This window comes from Neopsephotus bourkii, unplaced genomic scaffold, assembly GCF_033783945.1.
Source record: "Neopsephotus bourkii isolate Nb327-2 ecotype Australia unplaced genomic scaffold, CSIRO-AGI_Nbou_v1 NB_1767, whole genome shotgun sequence".
Lineage (NCBI taxonomy): Eukaryota > Metazoa > Chordata > Aves > Psittaciformes > Psittacidae > Neopsephotus > Neopsephotus bourkii.
The window spans coordinates 3,455,271-3,475,430 of record NW_026902241.1 but is presented as its reverse complement, the minus strand read 5'-3'; the positions used below and the strand labels follow the sequence as shown (position 1 = coordinate 3,475,430).

Sequence of the window (20,160 nt, the reverse complement as noted above, 5' to 3'; positions counted from 1 at the left end):
AACTGCCTCAGGGCCAGCTGCCTCCAATCTCCTGCTCATCCTCCTAACTTATTTCTTTCCAAGTGAAGTATTTTGCAACAATATGTCCTTTTTGCCTGCTGCCTCCTGTTTTGTCTTAGCCCATTTCTCCAGTTTCCGTATCCATCTGTGCATCTAATCACACTCTCATATGCCTGCAGCTCCTTCTAGCTTTGTGCAGTCTTGAAACTCAGAAATCAGGTTTCATCATGCACATTAGAGGCTAGCCGATGACATGGCTCTCTCTTGCTTATGGTTCTCATGACTTTCTGCGGCCTCTGCAGGCTCAGGCACTCCTTGCAGTTGGATGTTGAGCATCATGATCTGGAGAGGATGGTTATTGGCCCTCTAATTGCCTCAGACTGGATGTTTTGATCACACCCTGAAAATGTGAACAGCCCCTAAAGTCTTATTAATGTCCCAAAATTCTGAAGAGGGCTTTCTGTTCTGTCTTTTCAGAGTCTGGGAGAAGCATAGGTTACCTTTGAAAAAAAAATGCACGCTTCTCCCTCGCTTATCATTCCCTAACAAGCTGTACCTTTCATTTGTGTGAGTTCTAAGCAAATTTCTGTTATGACGATTAAATCTCATACTTTATTATGAAGACTTCCAGTTCCTCCTGTTTGATTCGTTATAGATCTTTTATTAGCACACAGGCTTTTAATAGGTTCACCAGACTGAGCTGGTATTTCTTCCTGTCCCTCGTGTGACCTTACAGTGAACCCCAGTATCTCTTTTCCCCTCTTTCCCTCTTTAGATTTTGTGCTATTTCTTTTTCCCCCTCTTTTCCATCACTTCTCTGGGGTTTGACTGTTGTCTACATTGTTTTGGTTAAGAGGGGAGAATTTAGTTCACTTCGTTGTTTTCTGTCTTTCTTCATTAGATGGATAACAGCAGAATAGCAGGGAATCTGTCCTGGAGCCATTATCCCATGATCAAAGAAGTCAAACCACTCTTGGCAGTATCCTCTGCATAGCCTCTACATCCAACCCCAATGTGTATGTGTGCATGTGCACATATGTGTGCCCCTCTCCTCTGTCTGGTCCTTACTAGTTTGGTGGGGTATAAGGGGATGCTTAGGAAGACCCTGTGCCTTTTCCCTTAGCCGAGTTGTCCAAATTTCTCCTGCTTTCCATATGAATCCGTAGGTTTGCTTCTGTGGGTTTCCTGCTCTGTTTTGGGGTTGGATTTTTTTTTATGTAAGAGGAGCTTTTTGCCCCTCCTGAAAGAGCTATGGATGGAGGTAGGTCACTAAGGTGCCTGAGCACCTGGGGAGGAGCAGGAGCCCTTCCCAGTCAGGCTAGGAGTGTCTGGGCTCCTCCTAAATTGAAGGGCAAAGGTTAGAGGCTCAAGACCCTAACAAAGGGAAACAAACTTCTACACTGTTTTAAAAAACTTGGGAGAAACCTCCTGCATACATAAGGGCTTAGATGTCTTAAAAGAGATGTTAGCTGCATTCTCCTCTTGATTGCTTCTTATTTCTTACTTTAAAACCCATGCAGTTTAGTGCAATGTGTGTGTATTTTGGGCTCTCTGTGCTACTTAGTCACGCAACTACTAGCACTTTTCCATGTTGAACTACTTGGCTGCCCCAGAGTAACTAATTATCCCACAAACTTCTTGCTTGCAACAGTTCCTATACATTAGCTGTGGCTTCCATGGCATACTGTGCAGGTTTAACCATTAATCTGGTACCACAACTTACCTAGTTATGTTTCAGACTCTGATTGAAACTCAGCAAAAGTGATTTGCAACCTTTCTGTATTCATAAAGTTGTCTAGACATAGATGCAAATTGGTGTGCTGAATTTAAGGCTATTAAGAAATAAGACATTTTCCTAATTACTTTTTAAGAACATCATTAAGCTACTTGGTAAGGCTCAGAAGCCCATGAACCACAAGCTGAAAGCCACAGCTTCAGAAACAGTATAGTAGTAATTAATAGTGGATTCACAGTGTTTGTTACCTGCCTTTCTGATAGTAAATAAGAGGAAGGCATCTGCTATCTATTTAAGCAGTGAAGATTAGCAGTAGAGGTTTCAAAACCAGTTTGCTTACTCCACTGATAGGGCTTCAGGAGCTAGGTTATTCTAAATGTCTAATTTCTCTTTCTCCCCTTTCACCACATTTCAGTATAGGCAGGTAACATGAAATCCTGAAAGATGCAAGAGCCTGGAATGAAGAGAGAGAAAACTATTGCTATGATTCTTATAAAATGAGATTAATGCATTTGTAATTGAATACTCTGTGGTTCTGCATCTTTACTGTGCCAGAAAACGATGACAGGTCACTATGATATAGTGTGTCTTGTACTTCTGTAATTATCATCAATATAATTTTACATGCAAAATACAATTAAAATATACCTGCCTGTCACTGTGCTACCTTCCAGAAAGATCATGGTGCTGATCCAGTCCTCCAGATGACTGTAATGCTTTTAGTTCCAAGATACCGAATTTCCTTGCAAACAGAATTTACTTTAAAAATATTTGATATTTCTGTTCACTTTCTTGGGAAACTGCATTTTGCATGCACTTTGTAATACAGAAGTATTGCTTTCCAGAAAACACTCCCACGTCATTGCATAGTTTGGGACTTCATTACAAAGCATTTCCCCTTCCCAGTTACAAGAGTATCTGCTTACAGCTGTGTGTATTTTCTGTGGTTGTTTCTATAATGTTTTTAACAGGTTTATTTCTGTTATGCTTCATTGTGTAAAAGGTGTCCAGCAAAACAGATCATTTCCTAAGATATCTTTGCTTTCTTAGAGTCATGGAGCATGTGATGTGCTTCCTGGACTGGTGCATGATTATTTACATCATGAGGGGTATGGCGTGGTCCAGTTAGCAGTGCCCTGGACCACAGCTCAGGAAGACCCTGATTTCCTTTTTGGCTCTGTAATTTATCTGGGGTGTTTCCCAGTGCAAATAACTTCATCTTTGTGCATCTTCACCTTCTATTTCAGATTCAGATGTACAATGAAAATGCCCTTAAGCTATATGCACTATTTAGTACAGTGGCAATCTTTACGTGACGTGTCCAGATGCTTCTGTAGTAAAAACTGAATACATGCTAAATGCTAAATATTTGAAGAAATAACATGTTCAGAAACTGAAAGCATAAAAGGTGTATTTGCACAAACACCCGTCAGGAAAATTTTCATCATGGTCCCACTACCTTTTATTTCCTGAATTGATTCCTGTGCTATTTATTTCTAGACTTTCTAGAACCTTATGTGTAGACAAAAGCTCCCATTTTACTTCACATGTTCCTCTGACTTTGGTAACGCTAGTAACTTTGTCACTCATTATTACCACAAGAATTATAACATCTTGAATTGTGGATGGCTGGCATGGTGGCAGTTCAGGCAGTAAGAGCAAGTTGCGTAGAAAAGAAGCAGCGCCCTTTTAGAGTTGCCAAGATAATTGTCAGCTATCATAAAGTCCAAGCACTGATGATTTTAGATTGAGGTTTGGGGCTTTTTTTAGCACAAAAGGTAGTCATACCAAGGAGAAAAACAGCTATTTTTGGAAGCTGTGGTTATTGCCTTATACCCATGTTAACATTAATTTTCTGGGCTTGTTGCAAATTGGACTAGTTTTTCAGGCATCAGCAAAAGTAGCTAATGCAGAGAGACTGCAGGAAGGGAGCACTGGGATTTCAGGGGACACATTGGTTCAACAGGGAGAAAAGACTGGGTCTCCCCAGTCCCACCTGGATTATGGAGAAAGGAAACTTCTTGCTCTTTCTTTCCAGAAACTGCTTTAGTTCCAGGGGAAGTGAGTGGGAGATGTATGATTGGCATTGTACCTTTTGCAATGTGCAAATCTAGAATTTACTAGGAATGGCTAGGAAATGAGATACTTAAAGTTGCCAACTTCATTCCTCTTTCAGCATTTGTATTTGAGGGGAGAAAGTGTTTTCCTACAAGTGGAGGCTTTAGCTACAGTTATGAGACCTTCGAAGTTAAAACAAAACTCAGACTCTTGTGATAAGGCATTTAGTGTGGAAAGGGCATGTGTATGTTTCTCTTTTTTCACCCTCTGATATAAAATACCACTGCAAAAAATATTCCAAACTTTTCCAAAGGACTTCTGCTGCAGAAGGCACTAGAACAAAGAAGTCTTTGTTTCACAGGAGTATCCAAACCTGTGGTAAACTTTTGCTTGTGGGGTTCTTTTTCCTCTCAGACAGGTGCCATGAAGCTCTTTGACATTTGTAGAGCAGATGGGATGACACGTCCCTGTTGTATCTAATTGACACAACCTTACTAACTCTCTCCAAACCTTACTAACTTTCTCCGTGAATCCTGCCTCAGAAAGTGTGGGCTGTAGAGTCTGAGAGAGCACTTTTTCCTAATCAGCAACTTGCTTAACACACTTACTACGGGGTGGGGAGTAAGAGCGATAACTTGCTAACTGGCCTGTGAAGCCTCCTGTGAATTCATAACCCATGGAAATGATTTCTTGCTGCTGAATTTGCCATTTTGGATGGTTGGTCACTTGCTGTTAGCTTGGATACTGTACGTTGCATTAGGTGTATCTGCAGCCACAGATGTTATTGTGTGCATCTCTTTTAATGTAAATAGCAGTGTTGTCTGTCTATGCAATCACAGATTGACATATGTAATTGAATATGTGTAGAATACATGAAGATGTCTGTGTAATGCTGTCTCAGGGGATGTGTGAATACACATCTCTCCATGCTTCCTCCCCCTCTCAGGCTCCCAAACGAGGGATCTTGTGAATGTCTGATTTGATTTCTGTGTGTGGGTCTGGTTTCCAAAAGGCTGATGCCTGTGAAGGTGTCAGAGAAGAAAGTAGCTGTCCTGATCATTTCTGCTAATCTTGGCATGCCACCATCATGCTCAGTTCTTGTACGTATGTATGTCTTGTATGAAAAACACAGAATAACTGTTTTGAGTGTAACTTCTGCTAAAGGTACACTCCTTGGCAGGTCTGGTTTACGCAAGAAAGCCACATTTGCAGTGTGCTTCCAGCATTCAAATCCCGATAGACACATATGCTTCCCCAGAAATTGCTTCTTTGAAGAAAGCAGGCAATGATTTCAATTCTGGAAGGGTAGCTAGACCATATTTTATGGTGATTGTCATTGATTATGACCAGGAGCAGTAGGAATACCCAAACAAAATATTTAATGCATTTCAGTTGGAATATAAATGAGCTAACAAACCTACTGCCCTTGAGCAGCTGTAATTTTTAAGATTATTCTCATGAAGCATGTTGAGTTTGAGATTCTTGGCTTCCTTGTACAGCAGGCTGTCCCTCTGGCAACTGTCATCCTCACTCATATCAGTTACATGCTGCCACAGCCACTCAAACATCTTGTGCAAATGTTAATATTAAAAGCAGGCCAGGTGGTAGCAAACTCTGGGATAGATCTTCAGGTCGCTATTGAAATCACAGAATTTACAAATAACCTATATAAAAACTCTCCAGTTCTCCACGTGTCAGTGGCTGTTTCTGTGGCACTGGTATACAAAGCATTTCCATGCTCTTTGTGGTGTCTTTAATACCTGTAAGCTCTGATTCTAGCTTGCAGCATTGTATATCGGGTTTTTGGCAGGAATGCAGTCAGATATCCTTTTGAATAAATGCTGGCTACTGTACATAAGGCTGTCATAGTCTGGTTTAAAGGATTAAAACACATACACAAAAAGTATTAACCCCCCCCCAATAAAACCTGGAAAGACTCTTAAGAGGTTATTTAGCCAACCCCAAGCCCCAGAGCTGAATGAATTGTACCAAAATAATGGGATGTTGAGAGACTCTCAAGAACAGGTTAGACAGTGATGAAGGCACCACACTGACCCCAGGCAATCAATTCCACCACTTTATGAACCTTGCAGTTAGAAAGCTTTTTCTAGTGTTTAAGCCAACATCACCCCTTCTGCAATTAAACCTGTTCGTTCTTGCCCTATCCCCAGTAAATAGAGAAGTTTTTTCTCAGTGAACCAAAGCTTTTACATATTTGAAAATTATTACCCTATTCACTGGCAATCTTTTGTTCTGCATAAAGTATCCTTGTCCTTTCAATCTCTGTTCATAAACATCTAATTCATGTAATGTCTTCTTTATTTTCTCCCATTAGTCCATGTCTGTCTTGAAGTCTAGAGCATGCCGGGTCAGAACAACACAGTACTCCAGCTGAGGGTTTGCACTTGGTGAGCAGCATACAGATTGCTACACATCTTGGTGGTTGTGTACTGGCTATATTGGGTGTGTCCTACTATGAAACTTGCTGCTCTGCAACAGGATGACTTATTTGATTCATGTTCAGTAGTTATTTGCTGGCTCTCTGAGCTTTCTGTGTCATCTGTAAATGTAGTGAGCTTATTCTCTATTCTACCAACCAAGCTGTTAATTAAAATATTGAAGAACACAGTCCTGCAAAACTCCACTCAATATATTCTTTCATTTTGGCTGCCAACCACTGAAAACTAATCTTTGAAAGTGTTCTTTTCAACCAGTTGTGCACCACTTATAATGGTATCAGCTGACTGTGTTGGATAAGGTAGAAAACTTATTAAATTCAATATGTACTCCATCTGCTACTACTTCTTATCCAGTACCAATTATCCTCCAAGGAAGGAAATTAGATTGATTTGACACAATTAATTCTTGACAAATTTGTCTGGCTGTTTAAAACTCCTACAGGATAATAGGGTGGAAAAAGAAATATTATATAACTTGTCTGTGTCTTTCCAGCCCCATGCTTGCCCTCCCTTAGCCTCTTGAACTGTACTCTTCAGGAGTCCTCATTTGTAATTACCAAGGTGCAGGAGTGAGAACAAGAGGTGAAGGCAGTAGTCATTATTACAGCCAAAATCTCTGTATCTTTAAGCCAAGCCTGAGCATTCTTGAATGAACACGAACAGGTTAAATGTGCATGAAACCAAGCACACTAAGTAGCCTCTAATACTGTTTAGCCCTTTGACACTGACATGAATCATCTGTCATACACGGAGCCTGTTACAGTCATTTCTCGTGTATCCATATAAAAACAATTTAGCTATTTAACCTCTGTTGCCTGTATCTATACACACACTTCTTTGGGAAACAGTAGCTGCTAAAATATTTTTAAACGGTACCTCCCGTGCCAAAGTCTTTGGATACATTTGAACTTGTTAGAGATCAGGATAATATTGTGCATGTTTTAGGGTGCTGTGAATAACTAGGTCCTTTGAATTTCTTTCTGGTTTCAGACAAACTTGAACACTAGCTGGGAAAGTACAGGCAATAGAAGGCATAAGTTTAAATCACGTTTGATACAGTGAAAGCTGCTCTGAGCAGCTACTCAAGGGAATGATTGTATTTCATTTCTAACATAAGATACCCATGTCTGGAAATGTTACCTGGAAAATACTAGGAGATAAAAAGGTATCACAACACTTGGAGAAAGCTTTTAGGAGGCAAGGAATTTGTCTTTTTGACAAGTCAAAATACTGTCTTTTCTTAGCTCTGCTCATGCAGTTTGCATATACAAATAAAATAAATATTAAATAAGAAATAGAATAATGATTTTTATCTTCAGGAGTTTTACATTTTTCTATTAGAAAGAAATGAGAGTTGGTGAGTAATGCAAATAATCTAGATGAGGCCAAATACCTTGCTGGCATTTTAAACCATATGCTTATGTATTCCCTAAATGCCACATGTGTAATCAAGGGGATTAAGGGCCAAATAGGCTTTTCAGACTTCTTAGGTAATTGCGCAGGTAGCATACCCCTTAGAATTACCCATGAAAAACATCCAAAATACTTCCATGTAGCTGCAAGCCATGTGAAATTAATGGCTTGTACCTAGCCCAGAGCTTTGTAGGCTCACCACCCGCCCCTGCTGCCTCCACTGTGGTAGAGATGGCAGATAGTATAAAGTGATTCCAGAAGGTCACCTGGTTTGCCCCAAGATACAGTTACTGTTGCTGCATCTCATATTCCCCCTCATCCATATAGCAAATTTCTTTCATTCCTTTTAGTCCACTTTCACATACTTTGTCCTCAGTGACAAACAGCCATGACTTCTGAAATGACCAGAGGTTCTTTTGCATACACAAATAATGTCATCATTTTAGAAGCCAATATTTCAGGGCTTAAAAACACATACATTTATCTCATTGCCCGAGTTACACCCTCTTGAGCTTTCTTCAGCAATCTGACTTTCCCCTTGGTGTTTACACACCCTTCATGCTTTCAGATAATCACTGCATCCTTTCCAGTCCCTTTAACCTTCATTCATCCAAGCAACAGTTGTTTGTTTAAATGTATTCACATAAATCACTTCTTCCCACAGAAATCAAAAGGAGTATGTGATGCACTTCTGGGATCAAGTGTATTAGCAACTTTCAAACCCCAAATCGCTTTTTGTGATTAGGCATATGTTGCTACAGGATACACATTATACTGAAGTAGTGTATTTGGCCATCTTCAGAGAGAATTGCCTAATTATTAAATCCTTGCAAATGAAGATTCATTTTTCTGAGAACTAGAGATACCAGCTTACTCTGCATATACTTCAACAAAACGGCTTCTTTGTAAAAATTCATCAACATTGAGCCAATGCAGTTAGCTCATTGCCCTTGAGGGCTGTTGTATCATCACTGATGCAGTTGGTTGAGCTGTGGAGGGTAAATTTCTCCCACTCACACCACCACAGTCACAATAATCCTTCTGTTCACAAACTTCCCAAAATATTTATTAAGATAATAGCTTGGAGGTGTATTTTCAGCAATGCTTAAGCCTGTTTTCATTTGTCTCTCTTATTTGACTTTTTTTTCTTTTTCTTTTAAATTACATTCAGGGAGTGGGTTAGCCAGTGTTTAAAAGCTGGAGTTTAATTAGTTTGACAGGCACCTCTGCTTTCCAGCTGAGTTGCCCTAACTGGAAGCAGCTGCTCCTCAGAATTACTCCCTCTCCTTGCTGTGTTACACAAGTAGTAAGTGTCTCATGCCCCTTCAGTGAATTCATGGATGTAGAATGCACAGTTCCAGGGTTATAGGTGTGCCTGGCTGCCAAGAGATGTTTCTCTCCTTTCTCTATTATTTAATGAAGTCTTATGAAGTGAAACATGTCATTAACAATATAGGGAAAATGAAATCTGCTGATCAGGTATGATTCTCAACTTCTTGTTAGCTCTTCTTAGTGAGCGCAGAGCAGGTTTTAATATGTTTTTTCCATGGCAATTTGAAACTCTGATTTGAGAGCATGCATCTTGAATGTACAGCTTGCAAGGCAGTGAAAAGTAAAGCTCCGGCAGGAGAGCACGGGCTCTGTGAAACAAGCTCATGCCTGTGTTTACAGCCACAGCTGAAATGAATGCTTATCATCTTGACTACATTGTCAGTCTCGCAAATGCTCCTGATTTCATCACTAGCTTGATGATTTATTTAACATCCTATTAGCTGGAGCCAAGTGATTTAAAAATCTCAATTCGCTGTTGTTTTTTATACTAATGGAAATGTAAACTATGGCTTTTATTTTTCAATAAAAGTATGAGAATGTGACCTAAGTGCACCCTGATGACTCAGGCAATTGAAGCTGAAGCACTCCAAAAGTCTTTAAAAAAAATCCATTATATTTAAATGGCAGTGTACTTTCCAGGTGTATGACCTGGGTGAGTTTTGAACACTTACTGCAGCAGAAATTGCAACACCACGTGTAACACAACTGCTTGCCTACTGTTCACTAGGCAACTGCTGTTTGGTTTTCCATAAATTATCTGTTAATGTACATGTCTGGGCTTGCTGGGTGTGCACAGGTCAACTAACCCACGAGTGCAACTCAGCATCAGGGAAGACACCTGTGTTTTGGTCTGATCTGGTACACTAGGGAATGGGCAGGAAGCCTTTAAAAGGAAAGGCAGGGAAGCTGTTTGGAAAGTGAGAGAAGATTAGGTGTTTTACATCCATCAGTGCCTGCTGATGAGAGCTCTTTTCAGGGATGAAGGCAAGAGGAGAAGCTCTGGCTATGGAGGAGGAGTTATTCCAGCAGAAATTGATCTGAAAGAAGAGGTTGAATTCAGGACATTGTTCTCAAGTGGCTGCAGGAGAGAGAACTGACCCTAGGCTTATGTGATTTGCAAACAAACATCAAATAATCACATCTGGTCTATTATCTTCACCTATGGCTAGCTGAGATCATCAGGCAGGTTTCTTTGTTTGGCTGGCTTCTGCATTAAATAGGACCAACTACTCCTTCAGTAATAATAGGTCTATGTGACTTCTGTGCCTGAGCTCTATACTGAATCCCTGTGGGACTGAAAGTCAAGCTTTGGTAGCGTGTGTATGCTGCTTCTTCAGAAGGGTGGCGTATTAAAGAAACAGTTGAGGAAGTAATTTGTGTTCTGTTATGCTTGGGACAATATTTAATTGGTAAGCTGGGGAGTGGGTGTTAGGTAGGATGTGGAGGAGGTGACTTTTGGGTGGAAGTCATCTGTTCTGGAAGAAAAGGTAAGCAATTCTTCCTCTTCTGTTTTCCTCCAAGTCTCTACCATTGACATGTTTGTGTCTCATGGGCTTGGCTGTAATACTCTGCCAAGGGTGGCTCTCTAAGTTTTTATCACTCCATTGATAGCAGGCAGATATTTTTTTTTTTCTTGAGGTCTACATTTGCATTTCACAATTGGCTGCTTTTGCAAAGATAAAACTGATGAAAGCTCTTCGGTTTCTTTTTCTAGAGAGAATAACATTTAGGAAGGATATTTCCCTTTCAAAGGGAGATGAAATAAACATCCTCTCTGAGGTGTATCCATTCTCATTTTAAATATTTGAGTTGGTCATGAAGTGAGTAGTAATAAAACAGTTGCTGTGTGAGCTTGGCATTCTCTCTTGGTGTTCCTCCCACCTTACTACAGCCAACTTGGCGTGGAATTTACATTAGCGCTGAGCATCTCTGAAATGCATGGCTATCGCATGCTACCAAGTTGTACCTTATTCGTGGCTGGTTTTATGATGCAATTTGGGATGAGATCATCAGACTCTTTTTCATTAGTAATTTAACGAGAGTTTCAACAAAGGACTCAAAGGACACTGTGTTTGGAAGAAGGAGAGGCTGAAGTCCTATTCCCAGTTCCAAGGCTTGCTTTTTCACCTTTTTCACTTTCCCAGTTCTAAAATTATTTGGGATAAGAGCAGCCAAAGGACACTGAGCTAAATTGCTCTCTCTCTGTGGATTTTCTAAGTCTTTTGCAAGAAAGATTTGTATGTATCCTTTCTAGCAGACACATACAGAAAGAATGTAAGAAGCTGAGCAAGCCTGCTATGACAGTGTAGAGATTACCCCTAGACATTCCAAAGGATGCTGAACTCCTGTCTGAAAATTTCATTCAGGTTTATGAAACATTTTGTAAAAAGTGCTGGAGAAAACTAGTAGAAAATTAATGCTATTTAAATGTTGACAAGAAATAAAGCATAAAAGCTGGTTTGCTGTGCAGCTAGAAGGGATGCTAACTTTGGATGAAAAAGGCAGAAGGAAGTAATATGAAGAAGCAAGAGTCTTATTAAATTTTGGAAATTGTCCAGCCAGCGCCTGACATTGTGTGAGGCAGGGGGAGCCCCCATCTGTGGGCTGTTTTGGAGCAGTGTGCTGTGCACCTAAGCAGGTATCCCTGGGGATGTGTGCTTCTTGCAGATCACAGTCTGGCTCCTGGAGCCCCTCCTCCCTCACTGAGCTGGTGCTGCTCCCTCCCAGTTAAGAAGCACAGTGCTGTGCTGCACAGTGGGGAGGAGAACGGGGCAGGATGTAAGAGGCCTTTGTGGAGCACGTCTGTGGGCAGGAAGGGAGGATATGAACCTTTCCTTTCTCTTTATGCATCAAAAGGTATCTTTCCAGAAGGGCTGTGATAATTGCTGTGTTTAGATTTCTTTTCCTTCATTCAAAGTCACAGCCACTGTGTTTTGACTGTAGCCTGCCAAGCTTAGCAGTATTTGTATGCCTACCAAGCGTGGTGCTAGCCTGAAATTTTAAGGCTACTGGAATGATTTTGTTGGGGATACATGTCTCCCTCATTTTTTTAATCTAGTGGGGTACTGATATTGGGTGTAATGTGGAGAGTTCAGACATTTTTAGAGTAAAACAATTAGTAGTTTCTAACTGCTTTCTACCGACAGAATTAAACATCTGGTTTGCATGGAGCATATTAAGTGTACTTGTCACTTTGATGCAATAATCCAGTCATGAGGCTGGCAATAAGACTGGGAGCTGACAGCTAAACCTCTGAAAGAATAATTAAGGATTTCTGACTATACAGCAAAGAGTATATAGTCTAAATACCGTCTATTTTAAAGCCACTCTTTTACCACTTTCAAAATCAGGTATACTTTCTGTAGTTACTTAACTGGCAGATGATAAAACATGATCATTTCAGGAATACATAGCAGTCTGATGTGCAAGTGCAGGTGATGGATCTAGCGCTCTCCTACAGTTTATACTAATAGTGTCTGAGACCGAGTGACAGCCTGACTGGCAAAACAGCTGATCGTTGGGTGTGTGGGTCTCCATCCCACCCCATGCTGGAAGCTTTCTGGAATGGCCACTTGCATGCTTGTGTTCTGCTGGAGAGCAGCTGCCAGCTCCTTTGGCTGGTATGAGTGATGCAAAAAAACCTGCCCTGAGGGACCCTGCTACCAGACATAATAATTTAATTATTTAAATAAATTTAACTTAAATAATTCTAAAGGAAAATAAAGCTCAAGTAAGAGATGAGAATTAAAAGAGATTATGCTTTAGAGACTTTCAAAAAGAAGTAGTGAGGCCAATGAGATAAAATTGTTCCAAGGTGGATTATGGTAGGTTAATGGGTTGGAGCCTGCAATTGGGTTGCAGTTGCAGTCAGAGGCTGTGATGTGAAATTGCATGTTTCAATTCGATGACTTCCACCAAGAGGGAAGAGGGAGAGAGCTGAAAGGAGATAAAATCACTGCCAATAGTGTGTTGCATTGTAATTGGCTTGTGTTAAGAGTTTTAGGGCTTTTGTGGGTCACCTGTAGGGGCTAGCTGGAATTTTTATTTCTCTCTTCCCCTGCACCCTCTGTGCATACAATGGCTTGCTTATTTATTTCTGAAGCTTTGATGTTTTGATTTAGACTTGAAATACTGGGCAGGGTGGTGTTAGTAATGTTGAGAAACCACGTGTGTTTTGCTCACGCACACAGAGTTAATTGCCAGGCCTCTGAGCAGGAAGCCATTTCCCTCATTTCAACTATCAGGAACCTGTGAAGTTTGGTGTCCATTACACTGTGGGGCACAATCCACTTCTCAAGGCAATGTGGTATCTCCCAGCCTTTTGCATGTAGTTTAAAATGGATATCAAAGTACTTGGGGTTGTTTGTGGTACAGATTTCTTGGATTAAATTGCCATTTAAGTAGTTGCCAGCAGGTTTAATAGTCTGATTCTGATGGTGCATGTCAGCTTTTCCAGTTTATTTTGATGAATATTTCAATTTTTCACTATAAATGCTTTGTTGAAACCATTGTGTCACTGTTCTGTGACACTGATGAGATAATGCACGCTACTTCGGGAGAGGAAGATTGTCATCTTTTGTCTTAATGACTCTGATGTTTGCGTTTGAGGTTTGTGCTTTTCAAAGAGAAAGAGTTTGGCCTGGTGAAGGTGATCTCCCTGAACCCACAGTAAAGAAAGGAGACAGATGAGCATCCCTACAGCCACCTTAAGCTAGAGCTAGGATCCTGCTCTGAGAATTCCTCTAGAAGAAAGTCCCTCTCTCGAATATAGAAGAGTGCTCTCCAAGTTGGTTAATCCTGCCTGGTGTGTTGATATGGGAAACTCTTCTTAACTGCACACCCACATGTAGCTGATGGTGTGATAGGAGGATACACTCCCACGTGCAATGCATCTGCCGTAACTGGGCAAAACTAGATTCATAGCATTCACATCGATCATTTCCAAATCCTGTGTAGACATTTGCAGAACATCCCCAGGGAGCTCCAATAGCTGCTCTGTGGAGGGACCTTCTGTCCACAGTGCACTGGAGTGTATGTTAGAGCAACCATGAGTGGGTGCTCTTGTTGCAGCCGTTTTCCGTAAAATGCCCTTAGGTTTTTTAACTGCAGGACACTGGCTTCATTAAAATAAAGGAACCCTATGATACCTATGAGGGGATCTGTTTGAGGGAAGGAGAGCAGGAAATATTTTAGTATGTCATAGTCATTGAATGTCTTGGGAAAATGGCGTCTTGTAAATGTCTGAAGGTGAATAGATACTGTAATTGCAAAACCACAGAATGTAGTAGCTATTGTAAACTGCCATGGATTTGTTGTGATTCTCATGTCAAATTGCTTCTTAAAGGAACTGCTCTTAGAGTCAAGTGATTTTGCAATATCCTTTTTTTTTTCCCCTTTTCTCTCCATTTTTTTTAAATAAAAGGCTCTGTGTCTCAGATAAATTAAAGTCAACTGGCTGAGGGAAGACTGCTGCTGCCATGCATCATGCTCCTCTGATAAAAGCTGCTGCCTCCTCTAAAGAGGATGACATCACAGCTCAGGAAGCAGCTCTTGGACCACCACAATTTATAAACTAGGCTGAAAAGTGCAGATATTCAGGACCTGCTTCTGTAAGTAGTGTAGTCAACCTTACAGTGGAGCAAAGACCTCCACTGGCAGGGAGGGGCAAGTGGGAGTGCTGCCCCTTGCACCTATTTGGTCTTAATCATTGCTGCCTGAGTCAGAACAATGAGGGGGGTTTTAGACTTTGTGCTGCAGGTGTTTGTTTGTTAGTTTTAAATATGTCTCTAATCTATAAAAAAGACTATATACACAAGACTGTGCACAAGAGGAGCCCAGAATATTTAAATCCTGAAATCAAAAGTGTGCCATGTTCAGATATTTTGCAAGTTGGTTGACATTACTGTTGTAAGTGGTTCAACATGGATTTCAGAGGGTCACTGAGTAAATTACCTCTAACTAATTAAACCAGTTTTGAGTTATGCAAGCCCTCTCAGAGTACTGACAGACTTCACTGGCACGCCTTTATCCTCATATTTCATTGCTTTACAGTTGCGTACAATTTAAAGATGGATCAGTAGGGATTTTATACCTGGTTTGGGCCCTTCATTACTTCTCAGTACTAGTCAGTAATACAACGCGTTATACAGTGTGTGTCCTACATGTGCATCCTAAAGAAAAGTCAGGAAAAATGTGCACATATCTACATCATCAGTGGTTTCTTTACCACTTTTTCAACATATTTCTTGTTACTGCCTGTGCCCCCCACCTCCTTTTCTCTGTTGTGTGTGTGCTTAGAAAAGTCTCATCCCTTGCTTTGCATGCCAGTCGCTCAGAAAGGAAGCGTTTCTACTAGGCTTTTGTCTTTGGTGCTAGCCTACAAAGTAACATAAGCAATCTTAGCTTTAAGGACAGAAGAGGGGCATTGGTGGGAATGTGGAAAGAAGATGCGAGGAGTTCTTTATGCCTTCTCCTGAAACTGTTTTTAGCCCTGTAGGCAAATGGTATCATTTGTTGCTCCAGCCTTTGCAGGCTACCAGTGCCCTGCAGTCTGTAAGAGTCTCCCAGACAGTTGCTCTCAGTAGACAGCAGCTTGAAACAGGAGCTTTTAAGGACACATACAACCATTTCAGAGCTCAGAGATGAGCACCAAGTGTAAAGGATTTCCTTGGCACGGGTCCCAGCGAAGCTGGGAGTGAGGTGGTGGCCAGGCCTTAGGGTCATCCTCTGTCCCCAGCTCCTGCTGACCTCTCCAGTTTCCTCCATTAAGTGGCCACTGTTCTTTAATGTATGTATGTATGTGTGTGTGTGTGTGTGTGTGCATGGGCACTCAGCTGTTCCCCAAGAAGGGTGCGGGAGCTGTCTGTAATTAGTGATTATTTAATTTCTTTAAAGAGGGGTAGGAAAGCAGCAATAGGAGGCATAGGTGGGAGCAGTTTCCACAGTTCCTCTGCAAGGAGAGCTTTGCCTTTAATGAGGCGATTGATGATGGATCTCTCCTCAGGAGAACGAATGATGCGGTCCCGGTACTTGAACTAAAACTTCGATTTAACCGTGTGCCTTTTCCCTTCTCGGCCTCGTAGCGAGCGCGCCCGGCTCGTTTCCCAGCTGTCCTTTCCGTGGGGTGAAGAAAAGCCTGTTGACTTTGCCGTCGGACCTCACGGCAGGCAGGTGAGGCGCCTGCACCGGCGGAGCCCCGCCAGCAACAGGCCGCCCCCCGCCGGACCTGGCCCTCGGGTTTCGGGGTGGGGGAAGCGCCGGGGCCCTTTGTTGCCGCGCCGGGGCCCTTTGTTGCCGCCCCGGGGCCGCCACGTGCGCCGGGCGAGTCCTCGGGCAGGCAAGGGGTGCGGGGCCGCCCAGCCGGCAGCGGGGGAGGAGGGAGAGGAGGGGCTTTGCCGCCGTCCCGCCGCCGGGTGGGCGCCCCTGCCGCGCCTCAGTGGCACCGCCGGCCGGCCTGTCGCTGGCCGAAGTTGGAGGGGTGGCGGCAGCGGCGACGGGGCCGTCCCGGGGCGGGCCGGTGGAGGCATGGCGGGGCGGAGCCGGCCAGCGGCAGCAGGGAGCCGGCACTGAGCCGGCGGCCGGGCCGGGACATGGAGGGGGAGCGGGCGGGCAGCCCCGCCGCCCCGGCGGAGAGCGGCACGTCTGAGGTGTTCGCCCAGCTGTGGGCTGACGTGATGGGCATCCTGGTGAGTGCGGGCGGGACGGGACAGGACGGAGCCTGGGGAAAAGTCGGGCTCGGGGGGAACCCACCGTGGGGAGCGGTGGGCTGCGGGCACTGCTGTCCCCACCGGAGGGGTCGTGAGCGGCGTGGCCCCGGCACCTGCTGCGGAGGTTAACCGGTGGGAGGGCAGCCTCGCCGGGCGGGCGCGTACGTCCGGAACACCAACTCCATGGGTACAACTGAGAGTGGTATCAGCGACCGGTTGCATCGCGGGTTGGGAGGAAAGTTTTCTCGGCTGTCGTTACAGTCGAGGCAGAGATGCAGCGCAGAGCACCGCCGGTTCACCAGGATGACCCGGACCCCTGAGCCTGTGTACGCACCCCGGAGCGCCCGTATGGGCCGGCCCGTGGGGGCATTGTACCTGGCGCTCCTGTGTGCTGCCGGGTTCGGTGAAGTTTTGGTGAAAGGCTGGTTTGTTGCTGTCTTTATATCCCACGAACGTGTTCCAGTGCCGGGGGGGTCGTAGGGCCCAGGGGTCCCCTGCACCCCGTGTGCCCGGGTCAGGGCGGCCTGCCAGCCCAGCAGCGCTGCCCCGTGTCCTAATGCACCCCCCGGTGCTGGTTGTGTTGCTCTTACTCCCTGTAGTGTTTTTGGAAGCGAAGTTGCCCGGTTACGGTTGGTGGAGTTTCTGCGCTGGCGATCATCTGAGGAGGGACTAATCCTCGTAATTCACTGGTTACAAACAAAGGAGATGGCCCCAGTTACAAGGGCTCAAGGAATTATGTTTAGTGGGCACGTAGCATACCGACAGGACGGACTGGATAGCAGTCAAAATGCAGGAAGAGTCAATTCTTTATTTCTACTTGGAGCCAGAGAATAATATTTACTTTAGGTGCAAGATGATAATTATTGCCGAGTACTGCCACTCAGCAAAAAAACAAACACTGATGTTATATATGTACTGGGGCTGGCAGCTTTCCAGTGATACAGGAATGTGGAAATCAACAGTGGAGTGCCTGTTTATTCATTTTAAAAGCAAATTAATAGGCTTGATGCGTATTAACTTTTTGTTGTTAACATTTAACCAACAGACTTTAAAGAATATTATGAGAAAAACCTTTTGGAAAGCTGCTAACAAAACGAATGGTAAACCCATAGGATCTAATTCAGAAGCATTATAGAACTGCACAGAGAATGTAATTAGCATTTTATGCTGCTTTTTTTTTTCACATGGACTTCATTGTTAATATTCAAAGTAACATTAAAAAACTAGCCCCATTCCTTGTCTTCATAGGGATTCTCTGTTGACTTGGCATTCAATTTAGTAGCACCCGGATGCGTACACTCTTTCACTGTTAATGATTTTAATCTAAGAATGCAAGCAGAGTCAGTTCTGCCAGTTTGTAGGGAACACACAGTTGGTACTTCATGAACAGTCTCTTTCTCTGTTTTTCTGGCAGGTTTCAGTACTGCATTTAGTAAGAGCAAAATGCTATTGGATGCCTGGGAAGGAGTGTTTGAGGAGGCCAGACCAACAGCCCTAGCATGCTGGAGTGCAGTGCAGAAAAATATCTGATTCTCAAACAACTAACAGTTTCTCCTGGCTGTACAGGCTAGTTTCCTTCCTGGGAAAGCATAGCTATTTCATTATTTGTCTTCTAATAAAACTAAGACAAAATAACTTATTTTAGAGTTGGTCTGCTTTATAGGAAGGAATCATCCGGTAACTGTGAAGTGAGTGGTTTATATCAGTTGCAAACATAATCCAGCACTGTTATCTTTTCTTACTGCAGTGTTTTGTGTTGCAACACAGTTACAAATACAAAAGAATACCCTTGTGTTGGGTCCCATATAACAACTGATCTGAGGGAAGACAAAAGCTCTTCTCTCTGCAAGCTGTCAGCTTTCTTCAGATTTAGGTTTTTAAAGAGTTTCTGGTCTCTGTGGGTACAAAACATGTCTTAATATGAACTGACTATAAACTTATTTATTGCTCTGTCCCTCTCTGAAGGCAAGAAAGAAGTAGATCCAGTGCCAAGCTGTCTCCAGTGCCAGCTTGACTTTGTGGTACATACAGCTTTGCCCTTTTCAAACCTACACTGCAAAAGGAACATAGTAAACCAGATTTGTGGCTTCCACATGAAAGTCTGTGGATGATTGGTCATGGTCCATGGGGCCGCAACAGTGGCCTGCGTATCTGGCTTACTGTTTTGGCATTGTCAGTTAAGTGAAGGTATGGGTCTTACATTTCTGGGATTTACAGTAATTCATGATCCAAAATGGTTTAAGGAGCACAGAGGTAAACAGTGGATTTATTCACTGGGAACTGATTTAGGAACTAGGAGGTTGGTATTGTGGAAGGCTAGGTTGGTCCTGCAACAGCTACCAAAGGAATTTGCTAGCCAGGGGAGAAGAGGCAGGAGAGACAGGATCTTGGGAGGGGAAAACCAGAAAGAAATAAAGAAAGAAGGTGATCATCAAAAATATGTTGATTGAAAGGGAGAAAATTGCATTCTTAAGCGACGATCGTAGGATGATGCAGGTTAGAAAGGACCTCAGGTGACATCTAGCCTAACCCTGAGCTGAAGCAGGGAACACTCTGAGACCAGGTAAGGTTGCTTGGGGCTTTATCCAGTCGGGTCTTGAAAACCTCCAGGGACAGAAACTGCACAACTTCTCTGTGCAGCCTGTTCCACCGTTTCACTATCCTTACAGTGAAAAAGGTGGTCTTCGTAAAAATGATGAAATGTCTGATTCTGCCCATCTCATACTGAGGAGTTACAGCAGTGGGGAGGAGGAGGGAAAGGCGTTGCCTTTCTCCCAGTGTCTTTGCCAGAAGCCTTGGTGGCTGTGGTGGTGTCTCTCTTAGGTTTAGAATGAGAGGCTGTGAAAGTCAGCCAACTGGTATTCAGTACTGCAGTTACTCAAAAGACAAACTGAGCCCCTCTCACTCAGTGGATAAATACATTTCATTGTTTGTGTACATTTAGATAGGTTCCTTAAAATAGGACCTCATTAAGCAGGAACCTGTGATGGCAGATCCCAGGTCCGGAGGGGAAGCAAATATTTCTCAAGTGCTGCTTGTAAGCAGCATATTTTACAGACTTTGAAGTTGCATAATAACCTTCTCTCTGCTTGACAAATATTGAGTGTACTTGCAGCTGTATTGGGATTTTGCTGAAGTTAATGTAACTTTTCACATTTGCACTTACTCTAATGAAATATTCCATAGGTGCAGCTGTGGTATGAGCACCTCAAAGCTGTTTGTGCTGTTAATAGAGCTCACTAGATAACATAATTATACTTAAAAGCTTTTGCTCAGTCTGCAGCAAGCACATGATGGAATGTACTGGTTGATTATAATTTGCAGCGTCTCAAAGCAACCATGGATGGTAGAAGTGTATTAAGATTTCAGAAAGAGATTGTAGTAGATGGATCATGAGTAAGAATACAGAAAATTCTCTGCATCCCAAAATGGAACACCATAAAAAAGGAATATTTTT

General features: G+C 42.9%; 1 protein-coding gene across 5 annotated transcripts in view; it reads left to right on the top strand.

The window, feature by feature from the left end:
- Positions 1 to 20,160, top strand: part of LOC133225774 (SAM and SH3 domain-containing protein 1-like) — a 546,087-nt gene that overhangs the window by 406,314 nt on the left and 119,613 nt on the right. The window contains exon 1 of one of the 5 annotated variants that reach the window (XM_061378539.1): positions 16,527 to 16,682. The exons of the other annotated variants lie outside the window; for them this stretch is intronic. Coding sequence (XP_061234523.1) covers positions 16,587 to 16,682 — 96 coding nt within the window. The 5' untranslated portion in view covers positions 16,527 to 16,586. Of the gene's footprint in view, positions 1 to 16,526; positions 16,683 to 20,160 lie in introns of those variants that run through there. 5 annotated transcript variants of the gene reach the window in all.